General features: G+C 34.8%; 8 protein-coding genes across 14 annotated transcripts in view; 6 read left to right on the plus strand and 2 right to left on the minus strand.

Moving 5' to 3' along the window:
* Nucleotides 1–3,856: 3,856 nt before the first annotated feature.
* LOC126865610 (uncharacterized) lies at nucleotides 3,857–24,172 on the minus strand. 3 transcript variants are annotated; one of them, XM_050618352.1, is made up of 5 exons: nucleotides 8,326–9,951; nucleotides 7,982–8,126; nucleotides 7,838–7,909; nucleotides 7,586–7,751; nucleotides 3,857–4,294 (listed from the first exon to the last, which is right to left on the minus strand). In XM_050618352.1, the coding sequence occupies exons 1-4, from the start codon at nucleotides 8,466–8,468 to the stop codon at nucleotides 7,620–7,622; spliced, it is 492 nt and encodes a 163-aa protein (XP_050474309.1). In that variant the 5' UTR covers nucleotides 8,469–9,951; the 3' UTR covers nucleotides 3,857–4,294; nucleotides 7,586–7,619. The 3 variants fall into 3 exon arrangements, with proteins under 3 accessions (XP_050474309.1, XP_050474310.1, XP_050474308.1); XM_050618353.1 differs by lacking the exons at nucleotides 3,857–4,294; nucleotides 8,326–9,951 and adding an exon at nucleotides 22,953–24,172 and having other exon boundaries at nucleotides 4,873–7,751; XM_050618351.1 differs by lacking the exon at nucleotides 3,857–4,294 and having other exon boundaries at nucleotides 4,873–7,751.
* LOC126865611 (biogenesis of lysosome-related organelles complex 1 subunit 5) lies at nucleotides 10,177–11,243 on the plus strand. The gene is made up of 4 exons (XM_050618354.1): nucleotides 10,177–10,224; nucleotides 10,328–10,410; nucleotides 10,580–10,768; nucleotides 10,856–11,243. The coding sequence occupies exons 1-4, from the start codon at nucleotides 10,206–10,208 to the stop codon at nucleotides 11,021–11,023; spliced, it is 459 nt and encodes a 152-aa protein (XP_050474311.1). The 5' UTR covers nucleotides 10,177–10,205; the 3' UTR covers nucleotides 11,024–11,243.
* Nucleotides 11,165–12,248, plus strand: LOC126865607 (transmembrane protein 199). The gene is made up of 2 exons (XM_050618346.1): nucleotides 11,165–11,591; nucleotides 11,657–12,248. Exons 1-2 carry the CDS (start codon nucleotides 11,174–11,176, stop codon nucleotides 11,908–11,910), a joined length of 672 nt encoding a protein of 223 aa, XP_050474303.1. The 5' UTR covers nucleotides 11,165–11,173; the 3' UTR covers nucleotides 11,911–12,248.
* LOC126865609 (chromatin accessibility complex 16kD protein) lies at nucleotides 12,237–13,323 on the minus strand. Its single transcript, XM_050618350.1, has 2 exons — nucleotides 13,124–13,323; nucleotides 12,237–12,867 (listed from the first exon to the last, which is right to left on the minus strand). Exons 1-2 carry the CDS (start codon nucleotides 13,256–13,258, stop codon nucleotides 12,472–12,474), a joined length of 531 nt encoding a protein of 176 aa, XP_050474307.1. The 5' UTR covers nucleotides 13,259–13,323; the 3' UTR covers nucleotides 12,237–12,471.
* Nucleotides 12,874–15,935, plus strand: LOC126865598 (protein artemis). Its single transcript, XM_050618334.1, has 2 exons — nucleotides 12,874–12,913; nucleotides 14,346–15,935. Exon 2 carries the CDS (start codon nucleotides 14,365–14,367, stop codon nucleotides 15,544–15,546), a length of 1,182 nt encoding a protein of 393 aa, XP_050474291.1. The 5' UTR covers nucleotides 12,874–12,913; nucleotides 14,346–14,364; the 3' UTR covers nucleotides 15,547–15,935.
* On the plus strand, nucleotides 13,628–19,814 carry LOC126865597 (probable elongation factor 1-delta). 4 transcript variants are annotated; one of them, XM_050618329.1, is made up of 9 exons: nucleotides 13,628–13,793; nucleotides 15,844–15,978; nucleotides 16,664–17,137; nucleotides 17,911–18,009; nucleotides 18,181–18,253; nucleotides 18,331–18,522; nucleotides 18,840–18,905; nucleotides 18,982–19,107; nucleotides 19,188–19,814. In XM_050618329.1, the coding sequence occupies exons 2-9, from the start codon at nucleotides 15,886–15,888 to the stop codon at nucleotides 19,340–19,342; spliced, it is 1,278 nt and encodes a 425-aa protein (XP_050474286.1). In that variant the 5' UTR covers nucleotides 13,628–13,793; nucleotides 15,844–15,885; the 3' UTR covers nucleotides 19,343–19,814. The 4 variants fall into 4 exon arrangements, with proteins under 4 accessions (XP_050474286.1, XP_050474290.1, XP_050474287.1 ...); XM_050618330.1 differs by lacking the exon at nucleotides 13,628–13,793 and adding an exon at nucleotides 13,825–14,000; XM_050618331.1 differs by lacking the exon at nucleotides 13,628–13,793 and adding an exon at nucleotides 14,026–14,045.
* Nucleotides 19,878–20,738, plus strand: LOC126865614 (splicing factor 3B subunit 6). The gene is made up of 3 exons (XM_050618357.1): nucleotides 19,878–20,043; nucleotides 20,146–20,264; nucleotides 20,357–20,738. Exons 1-3 carry the CDS (start codon nucleotides 20,011–20,013, stop codon nucleotides 20,580–20,582), a joined length of 378 nt encoding a protein of 125 aa, XP_050474314.1. The 5' UTR covers nucleotides 19,878–20,010; the 3' UTR covers nucleotides 20,583–20,738.
* Nucleotides 20,878–24,172, plus strand: part of LOC126865592 (solute carrier organic anion transporter family member 74D) — an 86,961-nt gene continuing 83,666 nt past the window's right edge. For both annotated transcript variants that reach the window (XM_050618316.1, XM_050618317.1), the window contains exon 1: nucleotides 20,878–22,428. The gene's annotated coding sequence lies outside the window, so the exon portion shown is untranslated. The remainder of the gene's footprint in view (nucleotides 22,429–24,172) is intronic.

Genomic DNA, 24,172 nt, shown 5'->3' on the forward strand with positions numbered 1-24,172 from the left:
AATTTTGCTTTGTAAGCATAACATTTTCCCAGCAATTATTTAATCCTACTTTCGTTAACGTCGCTTTGTAATAAAGTGTTCCTTTCACGTTGAACTCTGTTTCGATCGCGTTTACACAACTTGCATATTTACATTTTCTGCCTGTGAACACGACGCACATCGACATAGTTCGTTCTTTGTATAGAAAACTACAGGTTTCACAGTGTCCCTGATGCTCGCGGACCTCAAATTGCAAATTCGAAAGAGGAAAACAATTTTCCCGTAATTAGCGAAATAGAAGTGCAGCTGGCGGGAAAAAAGGTCGTTATTAGACCGACTTTCTGGACGTTTTGGCATGAATTTCGTTAAAGAATATTCGATGGAGGGAGTAGTACATGCGGCAGAATAACAATTATTCTCCTTGGAAATACAGAGCAAGAGAACATCCGTAGGTAGTTGCAAGGACGTGGAGCGTCTCTACACTGGCGAGTGGTACAAGTCAGTAACTAGTCAACCGTCTCTGCAGAATTCGGAAAAAGACCAAGAATCGGACAGTTCGTCCGTTTAAATTAAATTCAAGCAGCAAAATATCACGCCGCGTATCAATCTTCCTAAACATCCTTCGCATTTTGTGCCCAACTTTTATTAAATTTCCTACTCTAAAGTGTCCTAGAACGCGAATCCGTAATTTAACCAGATTTATTCCCCAGCAAGCATATCGACGAATTTATACACGATATTCCCCTGGAGCAATAGGTTTCGTTGCACGTCATTAACAGAAACCGAATTGCGCGTTCTAAATTACTGTGCGTTAATGTCTAACATCAAGTAATTAGCAAATTAATTATTCAATTAATAGAATTTAATAATATCGACGTATTATCATGGTAGAGCGTAACAAATGATCCGTGTTAGAGATAGAGAGAGAGAGAGAGAGAGAGAGAGAGGCTGGAATTTATGCTACGACCGAGGGGCGTAATTTATATTTTCTAAAGGACCATTAAAACCGAGCGAAACGACGAATTTACACAGGCGTGCAATAAAACGCTCTCGACGCGATGTAAAATTCAGAGGTAACGGGTTCACGCTCGACGATGATTTAAACTGTTTACTTATTCTGAATGAATAGCCATGAAATAATCTGTGAAAACGCTTGATAAAAGTATCTATACGTTGGTTAACAATTAACCGTGATCGCTTTTACGAATCGATGGTAAAATGATATTTATTTTTTCTTTTCTCTCGCTTTAAACACGCCTGCAAAAGATAAATCCGATAACGTGAAATTCTATTAATAAGTTATAACGTGACGACTGTTCGAAATGTCAATCCTTTGAAGCACGTTTTTCCCCGTTTTTTCGCTTTTTCACTCTCTCACGCTGTAAAGATTTCCAAATATTCACCGTTTGCCCTCTGATTTCTCTATTTTTTATTTTTTTTGCTATTTCCTTTTAATCCTTTGTCCAACAAGAAATAGTTAACGACCGTCAGACGGAAGGTTTATAATACCGTTCCCTGTGTCCAGCTGAATTGACGATGGTAGTGGATGTTATTTCAATGTGCCGCATTCAGTCGAATCAATGGAATCACGGATCAATCGTGCAGTGAAAATCGCACGGAACGTTTATTTTGCCATGCGTTCACCGACACGGGCTGTGCATTTCAGACGAAGGATGAAAATTGCATCGATACCGGACCCGGAAAACGAATTTATTACACACCTCGACATGACCGACGCACTGGAATTAATGTCGAAATCTTCTTTCTGATTGAAATTCGCCGGAACATTTGTCACTGTGCGCGTCAACTGATTCGTATGTTCGTACACAACGGAACGAACATCTCCGAGATAGAAACGGTATCAAAGCGTACGAGTTCAGTAACTTTTTTCAAACTCCTGTCTCGCTTCTTTTACGTAACGTTGTTGCTTTCCCAACTGAGATCTTCTCAAATAGATTAACAAGATACAGCTCGCTAAAAAGCTTCCAGTCTCTGTAGTTGACCTAATTCAGAGAAATTGACACAATCTGTTAACTCTCTACTCTATGTTTTACTTGAAAGCGATCAAATACTCGGTGCACATCTATAATTCCCGAATTGATGATGGTGTCCGTGACACAAATCAGTCGTCTACAGCTTGTCTGCCGTATTAAATATCCAGCGTATTTTCGTTCATCTCGAGGGACGTGTTGGCCGGAGAACAAGAATCACGTTTACTCGTGTTGGGTCTCCGATCGTATATAAGACTCTCGGAGAAGCGTCTAGTGGGAAATATTTTCTCGGTGAAAGATGCTTGCACGCCACTATTGGTTTTGCGGTTTCGTAGCGCCCTTCTGCCTTTCTTTATCCCTCCACGCGACTCGTTTATACGTGTAATTCGACCCAGATACCTGCTACTTCGAAAAGCAAAGTCAACGCTTCCACTTTACTACGATGCAATTTATCGATAAAAGCTGGAATTAATATCGATGTCGTTTCCTGTTTTCATCCTTATTTTCAGTGTCTTCGATCGACGACGCATTCACCGTCGTTCCGTTGCAAATTTCTTCTGCAACGTTGCTCCGATTGTTGCAGAGTATCTCGAATGACCCTCGAAAGCGTGAAAGGGTCGTTTAAGAAGGGTGCAAGAAGTTGAAAGCGAGGGATAAAAGGGAGAGAAATTTGAAAGTAGGTCGAGGAAAAGGGGACTAACGCGACAACAAGCCAGGCGAAGTTAGAGCTCCGGAGAGTACAGTAATTAATATCAGTTTAGCGAGAACTTAGAAGACGCAATAAGTTAATAAGCAGAGCCACCAAGTTTCGCGTGCTAAACCACGGTCTTCCGGTTCCTGCGGTCCGATCCACCGACCTCTTTAACCAATTATTATCGCGATACGCGATTCACCGTAGCAGCGTTCCTCTTCGTTTCTAGGAAATTATTCGCTCGTTTCATCAAACGATCATTACGTCGTGAAATAATATCTTGTAACTGGAAATCGCGATAATTTCTCTTTCTTCCCTTACTTTCCATTCTCTATCCTTTCCCATTTCTCGTTTCCTCTCTTTCGCTTTTCCTTCGACCAACTTTTGCCATCGCGAAACAAAGTGTACACCGCCATTCGACGTGGGATTTCACATCGATAAGTCAAACGACGCGGCAACCAGCAATCACCGAGAGCAGCTAATAATCGTAATCTCGACTGGCAAAGCGGTTACGCCGACACGTCGCTAATAGGTAAACATACGTGCATAAATACACCTTTGCTCGTGATTGTCAGATACGAGAGGGCTCCAGAGGTCGTAGATATAGTTGCATCGCCTGGTTTTCGCCCCAAGTAACATGTAACGTATGATCTGTAGTGGCATCGAGGAGACATGGAAAGCTTGTACAGTCTGGTGCAAGCTTAAGGCGGCTAACCTAGTGTTTGCACGTCACGTTACACGAATGTTACGTATCGTGACGCGACAGCGAGCGTGTGGCTTAACGATCGAGGGCTGGTTTAAGCAAGGATAATTACGACCGAATACACCTGACGCGACATCTTCTCGCAGTCTCACAACCACCGACGAGAAAAGTATCGCGACAATTTTCACGCGATTCGACTAATAACGCGATCGTTTTAACGATTCCTAAGGATCATTAGGGTGCAATTTGGAAGCCGTTGACGCGATACTAGTCTACTTGTTTAAAAAGTTTTCATAGCATCGACGTCTTACCATCGTATTAGAAGTCTCGCGAACAAAAGTTCGTCGTGCTCGCGTAAATTATTCCTGCGCTATTAACGCAATCGCACATTTACCGCAACGTTCGTGTCTACTTTAAACGACAACCGTCCGCTATCGTATTCCAACATAGAAATATTTTTCTTTTCCGCTACTTCGATTACGTAGGAAATTTTGTCGAGATGAACGCGTAATATTCAGCACGCGGTTGTACTCTCTTTTACGGAACGATCGCTTTAAGAGCTTCCACGTTGCACAAGCATAATATCAGTTTTGGTTATATTAACCAAGAGGAAGAACTTAGGAACTTAGCAATGACTTTACTTCCGCTTGGCTGCTCTACTTATTCATCGTTTACCTTCGTCGAAGTTCTGGCCACCGAAGATCTTGTCAAAAATATTCCTAAGAAGATGTTTGCTCGTCAAATACCGCAGTGATTACCAGTAACGCGGCATAATTGAGCATCGAAAGCGTGGAGAGGTCCGCATATAGGCCAACAACCGTAGCGTACGAACTGAAGCGACATTAAGGAGGCGTGAAAGGCATGCAGTGGATTAAGCCGGTTTAAGGGCTCTAAGATGGTGTTTGCACATCGTGTCGTGTAGTTGGTGGTCTGTAACAGGAAGGTGAAGCACGTGCATTAGCGGTATCGCGATTAGGAATTACTTAACGACATATGAGTAATTTGTTAATGAGCGAATAGCGGTACACCCGATACTATTTATAAAAAAAAAGATCTGTCGACCTATTTTTCGCGTATTCACGAATCTGTGAAAGCATCAAAAAGTTGCGCTAAAAGGCAATTTGTCCAGTATCTAAAACAGCGTCCGACGTCATCGTTTGAAACACGTAGCGTCGGTCCATTAATTCGGAGTCACCAGCAGAGCCAGACATAATGAATGCCTTCGAGCGGAAAAAGGGATCGAAATACATCGAGAAAACTATGGGAAATGCAAGGAAGATAGAAACAGTGTGCAATCAGGAATAGAGAACGGGAATCGTTGCCCAATATTAAGTTCGATTCACTGATGGAAGAATAAATCGATAGTTGGATTGTATAAATTACTATCAAACAGGAACAATGAAGTTTACGTAGAATAAGTCATAAAATTATTCGCATAGACGAGAATGTGACAAAAATGTTCTTACGTTTCCAAATAATAAATGTAAAAAAGTCCTTTGTATCGCCTTTTATTTTTATTTATATTTCGCTTATATTTATATTACGCACATTAGCGCTGATATTTAGGGCAAAAGCCTAGGAATCGGTTTAATACGGTGTGTAAGATCGTCGATATCTTAAACACAGGCTGACACGCCGCTAATAGAGATAAATTACTTGTTCAACTAATGGGAATGACAATACGATTTGCGGCGAGGTAAACGAGCGCTGGATCGAAGCTACATTCGTGAAATTCATCCGATACGCGATAAGTTCGCTGTTAATTGAGTAACGAAGACGTTTAAAAATGGTTGAAATTTCACTTCCATTCGATTAGAGAAATTGGACAATGTAATTCTGAATCGAACTTGCATCTATATCAAAATCAGGTGCTGGCTGAAACAAAGTGAAGTTCCAATACACGAGTCTCGTTTCGTTGATAAATTGAGATAGTTGCATCGCGCGGCACGTATTCTCGCAAGTCGTTGTCTTTCTATCGTTTCATGGCCTTTGTGTTCATTCGCACGCGCGGCAACACCTGGAAACTAATATCCCCGGTAACAAACTAACGATGTATGTAGATCGTAATCCTCTTGCATTGATTATCCTATCGCTGCAGAATTATTTACGCAAATGTAGCTCACCCATCGGGAGCGTGTCGGTGTTACTCCGACCATTCGATTACGTCACACTTTATTGGATAAGCCGCCGTGAATTTCACGTTTGATTGATATTTATCTTATGGAAAAGCCAAGTTTGTCTTCTTTCTAATAGCTTACATAGACGCGTCTTTATTTGTTCTTTCGAAATTATGAAGGAAATCCAGCGATTCAGCGGACGTGTACCTTGATGATGTGTAACACGCTCGTAAAACACGATAGTTCAATTTCAGATGCAACCTTAATTACTCGTCGCAGTCTGATCACGTAAAGCATATCGTGCGAAAGTTTAGATTATCGAAAACGTCGAATTTGAGTTTGACTTTGAAAGCTACGAATTTGGATGCGTTTAATTTTGCGAAAGTTACGCTAGAAACTTTAAGTGTTGTTAATTCAAAAAAAAAAAAAAAAAAAAAGAAAAGAAACAGAGAGAAAAGTATTCGCCGTGAAAAAATAATGTTAGTACGGAAAGGAAATGATTTCGAATCTGATAAGGATGGAAAGAGCACATAATGTACACACACGCGCATATTCAGGAAGGCTCGTGGAGAAGATAGGAGCGGAAATTCACAGTTAGTTACCTCAATTTCCGTTTTGTTTAATTGTGGTAGAATGACGCGCGCTGCGCGATCGGTAGTACTCATGCGAAGGAATATACACGATATGAAACGCAAATTATCGCGAATAGATTTACCGGTGTGTACCATTCCCAATCGTCTGATTAAGGATGTTTGATGAGTGGAAATTACCTGACAACTGATTAATAGAATATCGAGCAGCATTTCGAGAATGACCAACGTGTAATAGAGGGAATGGCAACCGCTTTACAATTCACCAAGTGTACACAATATTAATCAAACTTCATCGGGAATTATAAGTTTTTCCCTTTCCAAATAAAATACGGAATTACTGCAAGTTGCTGCTAATATTAATTGCCTGCATTATAATGTACGTGTCTAAGCGCCAGTAGTTCAATACACAACATGTCATTACGTTGAACAACTTTTGGTAAATTGCTCTCGCTCTCTCTCTCTCTCTCTCTCTTTCTCTCTCAATGCAAATAGTCAAAGCGCGTGTGTTATGTTCTACAATGTTGATACCATGCAAACTAGCAACACAAAGTAGTCTGTTCTCGTTCTCGACATATCCTCTCTCCCTTAGGACTCAGGGAGTAGTCCAAGTCAGTGTGTGATGGGACACAAAACATATAACACCCGGAACAGTTCCCATTGCGTCTCAGGCTCCGTGTAAACCAAGCAACCTCAAACAAAGTAAGCTAGAATTGGTTAACAATAAATAGCTAGAGTTTGGACTTGACGATTAATAAACATGGCGTAAAACAACGAGACAAACGTGTTCGTGAGAAAGATTTGGAAAAATTGAGTTAAACGATTGTGAAATTGAGTGAATTCGCAAACGACAAACAGAAGAGACTGTGTGAAAATGGTGGAGTCATTAAATCGGGAGAAGAAAGGACGACAAAACCACGGGTACACAATGGCTTTCTGGGATGGCAAGGTCGATATAGAGAGTCACGACGAAGGATTCATCGGCAGGAAGTCAAGGGAGCGATAACAAACCATCTATTCAATGGCCTGGGACGAAGATCCTGGAACACCATTGACGAAATAGAAGATATCTGGAATCGGCGAGACGTACTTTGTATTCTGGCACTACCTCGAAAGACGGTTTGCGTACGAGTATAATCGTTCCAAAGATCTTCAAGATTCAAGCGAGAAAGGTGTGGGTTGGAGGAAGCGTTTAATGCTTTTAAGACGATTTTGTTCTTAGAAGACTCTTTGATATTTGACGTCCATTGAAATCAAAGATCTCAAAGAAATGAAATAGTAGATTAAAACGTGTGAAAAATGGTTTCAAGCATGGCGCGATGTAATTTCTATTTGATTTCTACGTACAGCCAATCAATTTAATTTATATCTAGCTTTCGAATTTATTTCCATAATTCGATTAATAACAATTAAACATTTATGTATGATCCTACAACAACGAACTGGTTTATTAATTAGCGATAAAATAATAAATGTTTCGCAAATGATTAAATAAAATTCCACAACGGACTAACCAACGCATTACGAAATAATCTCCAATGGATTCATTTAACTTTCGATCACCGGGAGTGGTTCTTCGCAAGCTGTACTTTTCCCCTCGTGGCAACAAATTGGATCCGCAGCTTTCAAACCAGTGAATTTCCAGCTGGTCGCGTCGCACACTTTCGCGTATACTGCCACCTGAAATATATTTCACATTTACGTTGGCATCGTTAAATATCAACTTGAAATACTCTTTTTGAACCTGATCTTTTAATCAAACTTACGTGCAGATTCTCCACGTGCGTATTCAATTTTTCGCAAATCATTTGCGGCGCTTGGTCTCTCGCGCTCTCGGCCTGCACAAAATTACACATATCTTTTTGACGTTCGCCAGACATGCTATCGAACATACATGATTATTTACTGACCAGAGCAACGCACAACTGTTGACACTTCTCCTGCCCTTCGCTATCGCACGTGACGTTATACAGAAGAGCGCGTTCAATGATTGGTTTTGATATTTGCCTGGAAAACACGGCGCATTTGCAACCTCCCTCTTCAACGACTTCTTGCCTGTAAAAGTTCGAAATTAAGGAACCATTATTAATCGTATCACCGTTCATTAAAAAAAAAAAATTAACATTAATCAAAACGTTCGAATACTATCGTTAAAATAACACTAATTATCTGTCAGTACATCGTCTCTACTTTCTTCCTAACGTTTATCTTTAGCAGAACGAAATACCAAAGGACTATACAAACGAATTGTTACATTGTAAACCGTAAAACGACGAATAACAGGACGAAGAGCAGGAAACGATCCATTGCGGTTCCACGATGTTTCGTTGGCCGAAATCGATACAAGCTTAGTTGAGTCGTGCGAAACAGACGAACAATCGAATGGGAATACTTCATTTATACCGGACAGAAATCCCTACCATCGGTGCATCCAATGCATGTTTGGTCACACGATACAATTGTCGTGCTCGCGATAGCTTGTGAATGTCTCAAGTTTTTCATCGACGAGTTATGCGTCGCGTTGTAACGCGAGAAAGAAAAGGAAACGGTATCGAATGCTCGTCCCGTTTCGTCGACTGATGCATCGTTCTCGGTGAGTATAAAACAACATTCGATTTTATTTTTGAAATATTTCATTTAACATAATCTATACTAACAATGGTATACGTTCAAAATTTCAAGCTGATAAGCTTTAAGCTTTTAAGCACAAGCAAACACATTATGATCAAATATTTATTGCAACGTTCGCAAATAATCTATGTGGTTTGACGTTGGAAAATATTTCAAATTTCAACTATTTTATAAGTGCTGCCATTTATTCGTACTTTATTGTCTCGATAATGATTATTAACAAACTAGGATGAGCTGTCGTTCGAGACATCCTTAAAAGGCAATATAAACTTAATTGATTACTAAACTGCTGCAAAGAATCTTTTAAAAGTATTAAAAGTCTGAATTGACGAATCAAAAGTTTCATAGCGAAGTTAAAATTCTGAATTAATTGTCAAAAAAGTCTAAGCATTCTAAATATAACAACAATCTCGTAAGTTTAGTCGAAATCGAGCAAATTTATTCATCATTTAAGCGACAAATAATTATTTCTCATTTAAACGTCAATCCATCACAGGATCCAATGGAAAGCTCATTTTCTTCGAGCAATTTCCTATCTGTAATTACTTTCCTTTCTCTTGCGCGCGACTAAGACGGAAGGTCTTCGAACTTATCAAGAGAAAATGGCGAGAAAAAGAAAGGAAGAAAGAATCCCTACAACAGTTGCAGTAGCGCGAGTTATTTGTCTTAACAGAGAAACTGAAGGAAAGTTTAGTAATCGTCGCGATTAAGAAGTAACTTTTCGAATACAAAAAGTGATAATTATTCACTTGTAAACGCTACAACATTTCCAAAATTGTATTCAAGTACGATAAACGTAGAATCTAAAATTCGCCATTTTTATTTCAGAGAATATTAGAAAATTTTGATTAAGAAATTTTTAAAGATAGCCTACGAAATATTCTTAATGAAATCGTTGCAGATGATATTACAGTACTTGATAACTAATAAACAGCAAGTATATTCTAATGGAATATGTGAGTTAGGTACTTAAATTTAAAACTGAAAACAAAATGAAAGTCCTTCGGGCGATACGGCGATTGAAAATACATTTTAAAATGAAAGATCACCCAACTGATTGAAATGCAATCCAGATATCTGATGGGAAACCTTGTGCTTATTAATAAATTTCTGTAATTTCACTCCACTTGTATATTTCATTGGAAATTTATTGTAATGCACCACCTGCTCGTCGTCTGATAATTTAATCCCTGCTCCAGAACAGTTCCAGATTGTTTCAGAAACTTTTAACCTTTCTAATCTTGTACCTCGCAGTGTTATAATTCCTCTTTTTTTTATTCGTTGGATAATAATAAATAGTTTTCGAATGTATCCAATTGATAAGGAAGGGGAAATTATATTTTTGTAATTAAAATATAACACGACTAATCATACGATGAAAGAAACAGTAAATAAATCATACAATATGAAATAATAAGAAAAGAAATTTCATATTATGCGCGTTAAGCATGGAAATTGTATCTATAGGACAGTTAAACAATGTACTGATCTCACGAGAAGAACATGGCGTCCATTATTAGAGGTGCGACATCCTCTGATTAATTATAAACACGTAAATTCTAAGTATACGCTTTATTCTTGTAACTATTTGTCATAATCTAATTGATGATACCTTGTTTTCATAGACACGGGTGAGATTTGGAGCCGACTATTCGATCATCGACCATTTATTCAGGGCGAAATCACATTCTTTCTTCGCGAATTTCAGGTAAAAAGTTCCCGTGTTCTTATTATCGATAGCTGCATTTCCATGTGAGAAAAAGATAGTAATTATGTAAAAGACCATACAAAAGTATTATCTTTCTCAGAGGATCGATTAATCATTTCGTATATGTCTTGATAATAATTTGTTATCGTGCATAACCTAAAATTTATAGGAAAAGAGAGATGATCGAGAAGTAGAACGACTTTTCAAAATACTTGAATATTCGACGGATTTGAAAGAAAGTCAACTCGATCGAACAGAACAACTCGGGGATTGTCATTTACCAAGTTTAAAAGCAAATGTTGATGTTGCCCTGAGTATGTGTGAAAGAGTCCTTCAAAGAGAACAAAATTTTGACAGTGTATGGATCATTTTCAGTAACTGAATTTTTTCCAATTTAAATATTTTCATATTTGTCATTAATGTGAACATTCAATAATTTTTTTAGGATATAGCATTGCTAGAAAATAGAGAAATAAGAAAATTAGAATGGGAGAAGTTTGTTAATGATATGAGTGAAAATTGTGAGAAAGTAAATCAAACTTTTCAAGAAAAAGAGAATGAAATAAAAGAATTTTATATTGACTTAGAAAGAAAGTTACACATTACACCATAAACATTGTTACGTACCAATATTTTACAAATACATTTTGTACTTTGTAATTACATATAACATACAATAGTACCAATTTTGGATTTAATGTATAAACACTGACAACAATATATTTCATTAATAATAGAACAGTTGTATCTAAAAAATATAAGAATGCCAGTTGAATCAATAGAAGATCCTTCCATTAAAATCAAACCAAATAAGAAATTAATAGAATTCATCTGCAAAAATGTAAAGAAGACTAATAGTACTCCAGCTGCTATTACTGCTTTAAAAAAGTCAACTAAAGATAAGCAGAAAGATATCTTATTAAAATTGGATGATCTAAAATGGTTGAACAAATACTTAGAAGAATACAGAACCATTCACATGGAAAGTATTTATTTACACGAGTTGCTAGAGGAAGATGATATCAGATTACCAACTCCAAAAGTTACACCAAGAAATCCTGAGTTGGAAGCTAGAACACAGAAACTGAAAGCACAACAAAATGCTATGAAATATAGAGCTATGACCAAAAATGTAGATACTACTACAAAGAATTTACCAGAGGATACTATCTCCTACCAAAGTAAGATCCTTAACTTAAAAAGAAATTCTTTCCTATATATGTTACATCTATCTTTATCTTTTCAGTGAAACAAATAAATAAACAACTCATAGCTGTTGCACAGTTTATATTTTCTGTACTAGCAGGTTTTGCCTTTGGATTTGTAGGTCTGGAATTAATAGTAGGAACATTAGACTTTGGATTTAGATTGTTATTAGGTATAATTTGTGCATTAGTTATTGCCTTGGCTGAAATTTATTTCTTAGCAATTAAATTAAATGAAGATGCATATGATGCTGCTTCAACAGCTCCGCCACATAAAAAATTGCATCAAGAATAAAATTTCATAAATTATTGTTATCAAGACAAATTCTCTTAATATTAATGTCTTTTTACAATATCTATAAATACAAAATAAAGAAGAAAATTATAATTATGTGCAAAATATAAAATGGCATATAAAATTCTATTGTAATACAGCTAGAAACCCAGCACAGAAAAATTAATGCATTTATTTTGTATTATATAATAAGGCAGCATGATGCTTTTTGGACTAATGCATTTCAAGGTATAAATATATACTTTACTTCATATATATTATTAAAATTCTTTTCATAATGTACCTACGAAGTCTAAATGTACTTTGTTGTTAATAAAGAGATCCTATTTAATGTTCAATTTGTCTTTAATGAATACATATAAAAATAGTGTTAAACATCTAAAATTATTATCTATATTTAATCTAAAACATTAAATAAGCAAATGGTCTAAACATTTGGTATAAACCAAATGTTTGTAAAGTTCAAAATGGTATGTTGTTTTCAGCTAAATTTGAGGTATTTCTTAAATAATCAGAGAGCCTGTCTTATGAAAATATAGATGAAGGTGGATATTAACTGTCCTATCTTTTGGTTTCATCTTCACTGTCACTTTTGTCACTGGCTTCACTTTTGTCACTGGCAGAATCACATTTACCGTTCTCTTTTGCCTCACTCTCTTGTTCACTATTTGATGAGTTGTCATCTTCTGCTTTCCTATCACTATCAGAACAAGAATCTGTATCTGACTCACTATCACTATCTGAGTCTGAGCTACTCTCTGATGAACTACTATGTGAATTTTTGGCAGCCATCATTTCTTTGAATTGCCTGACTGTGATCTTCCTTGGCATTATTTCCCTGAGAAATTCCAATGTATCATTGGTCTGTACCACCTCTGCCAGATGTTTGTAGTCTAAAGAATTTCCTTTGTTGTTTTGCAAATGTGCTTCTTCCGTTAGATAGTGTATAAATAGTTCCTATAAAATTGTTTTTATCTTTGTTTGTTCGTACTTATTATGAGAGGTAAAGCATAGTATAAACTAAAATATAGGTGACATAGTCTGAATGTAACACATATTAAACAATTAACTAATAAATATTATAAATGTAAAACACACAGAAAGTGAGAATTTTTAATTGTCGCGCGAAACAACAAATATGGAAGCTATACAAATGTATAGAATAATCCCGTTTAAGCGTCACTTAACCTCAATATTTAAACATTAATCTTACCGTAGCTTTTGTGACTAGATATAATCCATCTTGACCGATTGTATCAACATAAGGAGAACTTTTCATAATCGTTTTTACCCTTGACATAGGTAAACGTAATTCCTTCATTTTAGCATGTGATCCTTGCGCAGTCATTTTTGCAGAAAATCGATTTCTCCTAGAACCGAACGCAAACTAACAGTACGGCAGTAACGTATGTTAATCAATTGCCGCCAATTTTCAAATTTCGCATTTTATATAACTATTTGACACGAAATTCGGGAACATATTGTATTTGACTAAATCCTATTTTTAATTTTTTATATTTAATTAAATTTTAAGAATATAAATAATTATAATACCAAACAATTAATACAATCTAAATTTTCCATGTGATATTATTCATTTTTCTTTGACAATAAATATTGTAAATAAAATGATTAGGTCATTTTTATTTAGCAATTTATTAACAAAATTAAAGAATTATTTTTGAAATGCTTTAAAAAAGCAATCGTGTATTGAATTCGTTGGTAGTAACAGTGTAGTAATAAGGTACTGTAGTGACATCTTCTTTCACTGATCGAACATTGCTGTTTCTATTTCTTTTCAATTGGCACGTTATATGCGGCGTACAGAAATTTTGGCGAGCAGACAGTTGTTGCATCAATCTGACAATCTGTAACGAGTCAAGGTATATTTAATAATATTTTAGCGGTATATAATCCACATGCACACCGAACTGGTTTGCAGTATTAACGGAGGTCGAATTAATTGTACTTTGCTATATAATCATCGAATTAATCGATCAATACGGCACATGGCGGATTCGGGCTAATAATGTTTCAGTGAAAAATTAACTAATTGTTCATATATAGTTGTTCAGATTGTTGGGCCATTGGTTCGTAAACGACCTCTTTTAGCTTGTTTTATTCATTCATAGAATGTATGTTCAGTTTATATCTATAACCTATTATATAGATCTTCACCCTTGCATTTTACGAACATCTGTTTTGTATTTGTGATAACTATTTATTGTAATAATTTTATTGTATCGCTTTCTCTAATTGTAATTTCATACATCTTGTGAATTAAAGATATATGTGTAACATTATTTTATTATATCTTTCTTTTTTTATTATATTTGTATGCTTACATACTTACATGCTTGCACTCATTGTTATTAAAATATAATATTCTCTAAAATAAATATTGACATAATTGATGCTGAATTTATAAATTACAGGAACAAAATACCTATCAGAATGTCAACTTTTCTTGGGCTTATTAAGGAGATACCGGGCATCTCAGTGGATCGTTTTGATGGAGAAAACTTAACATCCTCCATATTTTTTCTTAGTCATTGTCACTCTGATCATATGCATGGTTTATCAGATACATTTTTTGAGTATATAGATGAATATAAAAAATGCTTCTATTGTAGCCCTATTTCAAAAGCATTGTTAGAAAGTAGATTTAAATTTAAAAGTTCTTGTGTGAAAGAAATAGGCATTAATATACCCAGTGTTATAGAATATATAACAGAGAACGAGGAAAAGATCCTCATTTGTGTAACTTCTATCCCAGCAGGACATTGTCCTGGTTCTGTGATGTTTCTTTTTGAAAAAGATAATATATCGGTATTATATACTGGTGATTTTCGTATCAATCCAATAGACTTTCCAAAATTAAAAGGTCTGCACTATTGTAATGATTCTAAATCAATACCTAGAACATTTACTAAAATTTACTTAGATACAACGTTTTTAAGTACTGACTTTCCTGTTTTCCCTAGTAGACAAGAAAGTATGCGTAGAATATATGAAGTTACTAAAGATTGGATAAGCAAAGACCCAAGGAATGTTGTTATTCTGGAATGTTCTGCTACATACGGTTCTGAATTTCTTTTTGTAGAACTGTCAAAAATGTTAGATATGAAAATACATGTAAGAAATGATGTGTTTGAAAATTATTGTCATATTGCACAATTATCTTGTTATGTCACAAATGACCCAGATAGTACTTCAATTCATGCTTGCAAGAAAAAAATATCTTCGCCAGGTTTGCGTTGTAGGAGTGATGTAAGCAATGCAAATATCTTAACTGTTATCCCGTCTGTAATGAAATGGAGAAAGAAAGATACTAGCATAATAGGAGAATGGGACAAAAATAAAGAAAGAACTTTCAGTGTATGTTATTCTACTCATTCCTCTCTTACTGAACTTAGAGCATTTGTTCAATATTTTGAAGCATCGGAGATATACCCATGTGTGATTAAAACAGAAGAAGAAAGGGAAATTTTTCGCTTACTAGATACTATAAAAAATAAATCAGATGAAAAACCAATAATTAGTCAAAAATATAAATTAGAGCTTCCTAGTCGTAAAATATTAAGTAAAGTTAAATTTAAATCTGAATATTTTAGTAGTGATGATGATAGTTTATGATATTCATTTATATTGTTATCTATTAAGTTGTTAATTGTTGATACATATATACTATTACACAATGGCTTTTATTACTATGTACAATATTGTATATCCTTTTATTACATACTATATACATAACAAAAAACTTGTACTTTTAATAAACATAACCAAGTAAAATTTTTTAGTACTCTTTTATTTTCCATATATGTATTCAAATGTTTTTAAGTTCTTGAAAACTACATTCATACTGTCTAACATATTGGAGTGTCAAATTATTTCAAAACATTGTGAAATGAATAAAATTTCATGTTGCAGAAATTTATTTGCATCTTTATTATTGAATATATCATCTAAACCATGGAGAAAGCAGCATTAGCACGAGAGAAGGTATGGTTTGACAAACCATCCTATGACAAGGCAGAACGATTATACTTTGAAAGAATGGCCAAGGTGAGTATCTTTCTCATTGTCAGTGAATCTTGAATTAATGTTATTGGATATAAAACTGATTGCCAACAGGGGTAGGGTAAATGTTTTAAACATACAAACTCTTAAACAGAATAAATCTTAAGTTTCATTCATTTTCACCGTTATTGTCAGCCCCAACATCCACAGTTAATATTTGCTTTTTTGTTATGCCTTGTACTTTTTCTTTGTACTAACAAAAAAACTAACATTTTTAACACACACTTCAGGGAATATCTGGTGATAGGGAAGATTCTATCTTCTTGTAATTCTATGAGGTGTTGGGAATTTTATTTTTTTCTTGAGAACTTAATTCCCATTTCTAGTTGTGTGTTCAAATGGATTACCTAATCTTGTATTTCATTTCTAACACAAAACTCTTGTGATAAGTATAATTAATAATATTAAAAATAAAAAAATAAGATAAGCAATGTGATTTTCTATTTATTTAATTATAACTATAATTATATGATGTATTGTTTTATATGTTCATACATTCAATGAATTTCTGAATGCATGGATTCTTTACTCAAGGTATTTAGTTTTGTGCAGTTGTGTTCTGTAGTAACAACATAAATCAAGCATGTAAAAGACATGCTTTGATTAGTTTGTATTTTACATCATTAATAACAAAATACGAGTTCTTTCTTGCATAGCTTAATGTTTCAAGGTGGTGTCTCATAAAATTATGGAAAGCTGCTCGCTTAAATCTGAAGTTTCTGTAATTAATAACTGTCAAGATAATTCCTTTTTGAATAGTAACTCTTTGACTAAAACAAGGTCTGAAAAATCTAAAGATAATAAGTTATTGATTTCTGAGAATATTTCAAATGATGTAAAGAATTCTAAGTGTCAAATAAACGCATCAAAGATTAATAAAGATGAAGAAAAATTGAATATACAAAAAAAAGAAAATATAGAAGAAAAGCAAAAGTCTGACAATATCAAAAATGACTTAAAAGAGAAAGAGAAGGAGACTAGTTCTTCAAATGATGCATCTAAAAAGTATAATACGAAAGAAGTAAAAGAGAAAAAGAATAAAGCAGATACAAGACACAGAAATAGAAAACAAAAAAATGATACTAAGGAAGTAAAAGAAAATGTTACTCCATTAATAAGGAATAAGCAGCAGTTACCTATTCAGGTATATACTGTCATGCATCTGTTCTTTAATGTTTTGTGTGCATCAATGCAATACTTATAGAATTTAATTTTGTTCATTGTAATGTATTTCATTGCCTAAATCATCATAGAAATACTGCTTATTAAAATACACTTAGAAAATAGACTAAAGATAGCATCATTTTATTCTCTTATACAAACATTACTTTATTTCATGACATTTATTTTATGAAAATTTCAGATATATATTGTTTGTTATATATATTATGTTATATATATTGTTGTCTGATTCTTAGATTTAATAGTTCTTGTATGAACACCAAAAAAGTACTGTACACATTTATCTTACTTTAATCCTATTTTAATTGAACACTGCTTGTTTTTTTTTTTGTGCATAAAAGTGGGGAATACAATGTGTCTGTGCTTCTGATTAGGAATGTTTGCATTTGTCATGATCTTAAGCTTATTAACAATATGTTTATATGGTGATAACAAATATTTTTATTTTAACTTTTTATCTTGTAGAAAAGAATTATTTGTGATGCTTATTATTTATTCACTTTTTAAACATTTAAAATATCTATCTCCACTTAACTCTATTGAAGATGTATACTTATAAAATAAAGCTTTTCAAATATTATATTCAAATTTATTTACAAGAAGAAATCTAAATATAAACCTCTACTTTATTTCCATTTGGATAACATTAGTTATAGAACCTAGTGGAGGTGTGATATAGAATTTTTTGTAACAGTCAGTTTAGTCTGAGTTGATCTTTAATATTGCTGGATACAGGGGAATCAACAAACTGCTAGTCCCATTCTATCTGCTGGTGGAAGTTTAGCCAATGAGGTTGCCAAGGCTCGTCAACATATTAAACAGTCTTTACAGTGTGTGAGTACTGCACTCTTTGCACACCCTTATATAACGAATTTTCAAACCTGCTTACTAATACAATATGCAATATTAATATAAATTTATGGGCATAAAATCTAAGTATTCAATAAGAATGAGTATTTCCTTTTATAACTCTAACTTTAAATGTAATCCAATTTTATTTTACAGATGGATGATATTGCAGCTGTTGCTGGTTTCACTACTCCAAATGATAATAAAAAGGATATTCTAGAATGTAGTGGTGAGTGTTCCGCCATTTACATTAAATTATTTTGTCAGTAGTATAGGAATTACCATATTTCAAATCTTTATCAACAGTCTTCCAAGAACTACAAAATGCTGTTGAAAAATTGGAGGAACGTGTAAAAGCTCTTGAGGACAAGATTTTCGTATCTGCTGTTCCAACATTAGCAGTTTGTCCTGCTAAACCTCAACCAGCTTCAAAACCAGCACAAGAAAAAGCTGATGACGACGAAGATGTTGATCTTTTCGGTTCAGATTCAGAGGCAAGTGGGCAGAAATAGTGGAACACACTAAGAAGTTAATCTCCTTCTATTTACATAAATATTAAAAATCATTTCTGCACGATACTTATACATTTAGTACACTTTACACGTGTTTTCAAGTAGGGTGCAAAAGTGATAAAATGATACGACATTTACGAAATATAGTACACCAGATATTCCCAGAATACTAATACATTCAGCTATAATTCTCTATTTATCACACGAATTCAATACAAACACTATCCTACAAGTATTGAAATGTAAATGTTGCTATTTATGATCTTTACTGTAAATTGTTTAAATACTTGACTTACTAGGGAGAAGATGCAGAAGCTGCAAAAATTAGGGAAGAAAGACTGGCTGCATATACTGCAAAGAAAGCTAAGAGTAAGTCGCAGATTGAATTTGTACTTCAAATTTAATTACATCATGTTATGTAACAATGTCATGTAACAATTTACAGAGCCAGTCCTGATTGCAAAGTCAAATATCATATTAGACGTAAAACCGTGGGATGATGAAACAGATATGAAAGCAATGGAAGAGGAAGTTCGAAAGATCGAAACCGATGGTCTTTTGTGGGGAGCGTGTAAGTTATTAAGCGTATATAAAATAATGAATTTGACTCTTTAATTTGAGTCAAAACTAAAAATATTTATTCTTTTATAGCAAAACTTGTTCCGCTTGCCTTTGGAATTCACAAACTTCAGATTTCGTGTGTTGTAGAAGATGACAAAGTTTCTGTAGATTGGCTAACAGAAAAGATTCAGGAAATCGAAGATTATGTACAAAGCGTAGATATTGCAGCTTTTAATAAAGTATAAAATATTAACGAAGTTTCCTTCGTAGAAAAATATCTGACGGTTCTAATTGCAATCAGGCATTGGTCTGTTGTGCCATCTTTTCATTCCACTAGCAATATCTACTCTGGTAAATACATTACATACGTGTTCTATATTAAACGCGACTGTCCAAAAATGAAGAACCTAGTTATTGTACTCCAACTTTAATATTCGATGTGTCAATTTATCAAATCGTTTCTAAAAATACTCGGGTAAATTTTTAAACTGTGGTTGTATGATCAATATATTCTTTATAAAGAAAAATATAAACATTAAATGTTTTAAATATAATTCGATATATAAAATTGTAATATCAAGTAGGAACACTTCATTTGCGATCAATGATACCGATCATTAACGATATTGTAGGTATATATGTAATACCAAGTACTAGTACCATTTTTAATTGCTTGTTTTGGAGTATTGTTACTATAAATAAAAATTGTCAACTTAATTTCTTATTTTAATGTACCCTTTAAATCCTTTCCTTTCGTTTATAGAATGGGAAGATACAGTGCTGCTCTCTAGTAGCATATATTACACATAAATCAATCCTAACAACTTGAAACTGTTTTGACGTTAAAAAAGCAGTTTGTGAGTTCTGTGCTTTTATTTCCCGTCGTGAATAAAGAAGTAATTGTATTTTCAAGATGACTATGGCAATGCTTCAACGAAGAGCTAATGTAAATACATATACGATTATATAAAATTTCTACTACATAAGTGTCGTTGACCTAACCTATATTTTGTTTGTTATTGTACAAAAACATATTCTTATTTCTTAGGTAAGGCTGCCTCCAGAAGTGAACAGGGTGTTATATATAAGGAATCTGCCATATAAAATTACTGCTGAAGAAATGTACGATATTTTTGGCAAATATGGAGCTATCAGACAAATCAGAGTGTATGTGTTTATATTAATCGCATTTTATACTTTATGTATTTTTTTTAACACTGTAAAAAAGTCTCTAAGATTAATGAATTTCTTTACTATAGGGGTAATACTGCCGAAACTAGAGGAACAGCTTTTGTTGTTTACGAGGATATATTTGATGCAAAGAATGCTTGTGATCATTTAAGTGGATTTAATGTTTGTAATAGATATCTGGTAGTTTTATATTATCAAAGTAATAAAGCATTTAAACGGGTTGATGTGGACAAGAAGATGGAAGAAATAGATAAGTTGAAAACAAAATATAATTTGAACGAGGAAAAAAAATAACGCAACTCTTGTAAATAGAGCGAAATATGGAAATAATCCATTTTGTGATACAGACTATTTAATTTGCAGAAACTTTTCTTTGTATATTATCATTGTAAAATAAATATTGTTTTAAATATATATATGACAATTCAATAAACGATTTTATCTACCATATTCATTTTGATTTTATGCTTCATTTAGTACAGTTGTAGAAGTTCAATGGCCCACAGTAAGTAACGAGCAAGTATTTTCGTGTGGAACGCAATCATTTCTCGCTCCCCTCCCGAGAAGATATAAAAACCGGGGCGAAAAAATGTCGACGCATTAAAAGGCTGTAATTAATACAACTTTCACAGTCAGTGGTAGAGTAGCATTCCTCTATTTCCATATACCTCGCAGATGATAGCTATAGCCTTAATTAAAACTCTTCACTGGAATATATTGAAGTTAAGTGATTTATGTTAAGTTAAGTCGAGATTTATGATAATGATTGAAACATTTCGATTTTTCTAGATATGCGTAAAAATAATCGAATATAAAATCTAAAAATATAGAATTCTAGTATTCCTGTAATCCTAAGGATATTTTAAAACGAAATTATGAATTTTCATTGGGGAGGTCAGAAGGAATCAGACGCTACAACCGAAACATTTATGACGACGCGGAGGTGTGACCTCCATCAAGGTAAAGTAAAAAGATGCACCTGTCATTATCGAGTGCAGTACGCGCGTGTCACATGTAATTTAATCGGTCGACTCATCTTGTCGACATTAGCGTTTTGTAATATGAGCTCGACAGGGCTACGTTTACTTGTCAGGATACTGGATACTGGATGCTGGTAGAAACGCGGGGTACGGTGTATCACAACACATACACAACGATGCACGCGTGCGCACACGTACGCAACTCATATACGGTTCTCGTCACCGGCTAGCCGGTAGGACATTCGATTTCAGTCGAAAGCGAAAACCCGCTTAGCCCGTTTAGTCGTGTTGTCGCGGCGTACCGTTTTATAGTGCGGCATTCTTATGGGTGTTCCCCATTTATTCGTTGACTTCGGCTCGTCATACTTCGGCTAGTCAGAGTGTTCGAGATACTACGAGACTTGCTCAAATGTCGTTCGACTGCTGTGGTAACGGCGAAGCCGCCGGCAAGACGTTCGCGAATGGCCTTGAGAATGTGTCACGTATTCCACGAGCAATCTACGATAGTTTCCTTCACGATATTGACCATTTCACGTATGGGTACTGTTGGTTGTTCCTCGTCGTTGCTGTTCCTCTATTAATGGCCTTACGTATGTTAGGCCGTGTTCACGTCACGCCGCCTAGAGACGTCAGACTTGAAGAGTAGCGCGATCTTACGGAGCACGCAGGAGACTATTTTTGTTTTGTTGTTTAATCACCGGTGTAAATACATAAATACGGTTTCAGCCAGATCGAATATAACACCGTGACTCGTGAGTGCGGGGTACATTCCTGCGATTTCCTTTCGCTGTATCTCAATCCTCGACACGATGTAAACAGTATGGAAGGAGGAATGGCGTCGTTCTGATGGATTTCTCGTGTCACGGTCCCTCTGAGTATTATCGTATGTGGTTGATGCGATTCGGTTTGTCGCGCTCGATTCTTCCAACATCGTACTTTACTTGGTTAATATTGTACGTGAGTGTGTAGTGCCGAACAGTGTGTGACTATGGTGTGTCGTCTGCTAATGTTGCTGACACGAACGTCGCTCGAGAGAAACAACGGCGTCGCGTGGGGGAGGAATGAATGAACGTGAAGAGGACGATCGAGGTGTGGCGGGAGGGGATGCGACGACCGTCGTGTTGTGACGGCCTGCTGCCTGCTTGCCGATTTGTATCGAGGTGAGAGTACGTGTATACATGCATATAAGTATACTTGTCTATATGTATGTGTCATGTGTGTTTATTCACGCGATCAACTGTGTCCACTGTCGTCACAGTCGCCGTACACTTTGCGTACACACAGCGATGTTATTTATGCGTAGTCGCGTTCACGCAATTCGTATGAACGTAATTCGTTCTACTCACGTGAGCCTCTATCAGTGTTAGCTTGCTCTCAAATATCGTAATGCATCATTGCGACAATGGAATTCTAATTATCAAATTGAAGCGATGACAAGCTCGTATGATTGACGTTTCGAATGGTGGACCATTACCTGGTTATATATCGATACAACTCTTTGTTCGATATGTCGCTTAGTAATATTCTCGAGTTTTATGATAGTGACTGTTTTGAAGGTAACAAATTACTTTCTACCCTATCTTTTGGTAAATCTCATAATTAAATTATGCATGTTTATATATTTATAGGAAATTGTAAAAAATATCATGTAAAAAGAAAGGTTACAATTGTATTAAAAACTTACCATTCGTCTGGCTTTATATGCAGTTTCATTTGGTGACGATCCCCTTGTAGTCCTTTAGAAGTATACGAAAGTGAGCAGGTGCCAGGTACTCAAGTGAGTATGTTTGTCTGCTGTCTGGATAAATACGTCGTCGTGCTACCGGCTTTTGAGTTGCTCTTCTTCACGTTAATGCCGAGGAACTTTGTTCTCGAAATAATGGGGCGAGTCTCTTTCATGCACTCGGTTTTAGAAGAAATTTGAAGATCTTGCAACGGCACAAGTAAATTAAACCTTGATCGATTTTTCAAAATTTCGTTATTTATTCAAATCGCGTTTCATTGGCCATCACTTTTTGAAACCGTCAAGCATTAAACTGTTTAAAGCAAGATGATCAAAAAAATGGTGCCTTAAGAGGTTTAAGCTTTGTATGCAATCCTGTAGATCATAGATGTCGCGTCTTGCGTAAATCCTAGAAGTGGGTTGTGCAACCTTAACTATACATTAGAAATTTTTAATGTCTGTAATATATCCGTGGTTAAATTGAAAAGTGGAAGGCGAAATTGTTGAGCTTTTGCAGATTGTTAAATATAATCAATCGGAGTGTTTTGTACATGAGTGTTCGTAACAATACAATTTGTTACATGCTTTGAAATACGTGAAAGCGATTTTTCATCGACAATGTATAATCTATACAACAGCACAAGGTTGTAACGCATTTTATTGCATGACGTTAAAAGGTAGTGAGAAACATACTTGAATTATAGGTATATACCTTTGATCAAAGGATTTACGATTAAGATTAAGATGCAAGTTTTTGAATTAAAAAGACTATGCATTGTTTTGTAATTCTAATTGAATATTAATTTTGTACGTAGTAACAAAATATATGAGAGTTTCTCAGGTAGGGAATTGTGATCTAACAATCTAACTGAATAACTTGTTTATGACTTGTTTTATACGACAAGAATGGTAGATATCTAAGAATTCTGTATGTATATCTAAGAATCGTATAGAATCATATTACTTTATTTGAAGAATAACGTTCTCTTGAAAAATAGTACTGTAGATGGCGTCAATAGATAGATGGCGGTAATTTGAAAATATTATTTGTAGTTACTCGTATTGTATCGTATATGTATCGTATATGTAGTTACTCGTATTGCATCGTATTGCAATTTAAAAATATTACTTGCGGTGTTACTCGTATTGCATCGTACTTTAACAAAAACATTTCTTTTTTT

This window comes from Bombus huntii, chromosome 5 (assembly GCF_024542735.1).
Source record: "Bombus huntii isolate Logan2020A chromosome 5, iyBomHunt1.1, whole genome shotgun sequence".
NCBI lineage: Eukaryota > Metazoa > Arthropoda > Insecta > Hymenoptera > Apidae > Bombus > Bombus huntii.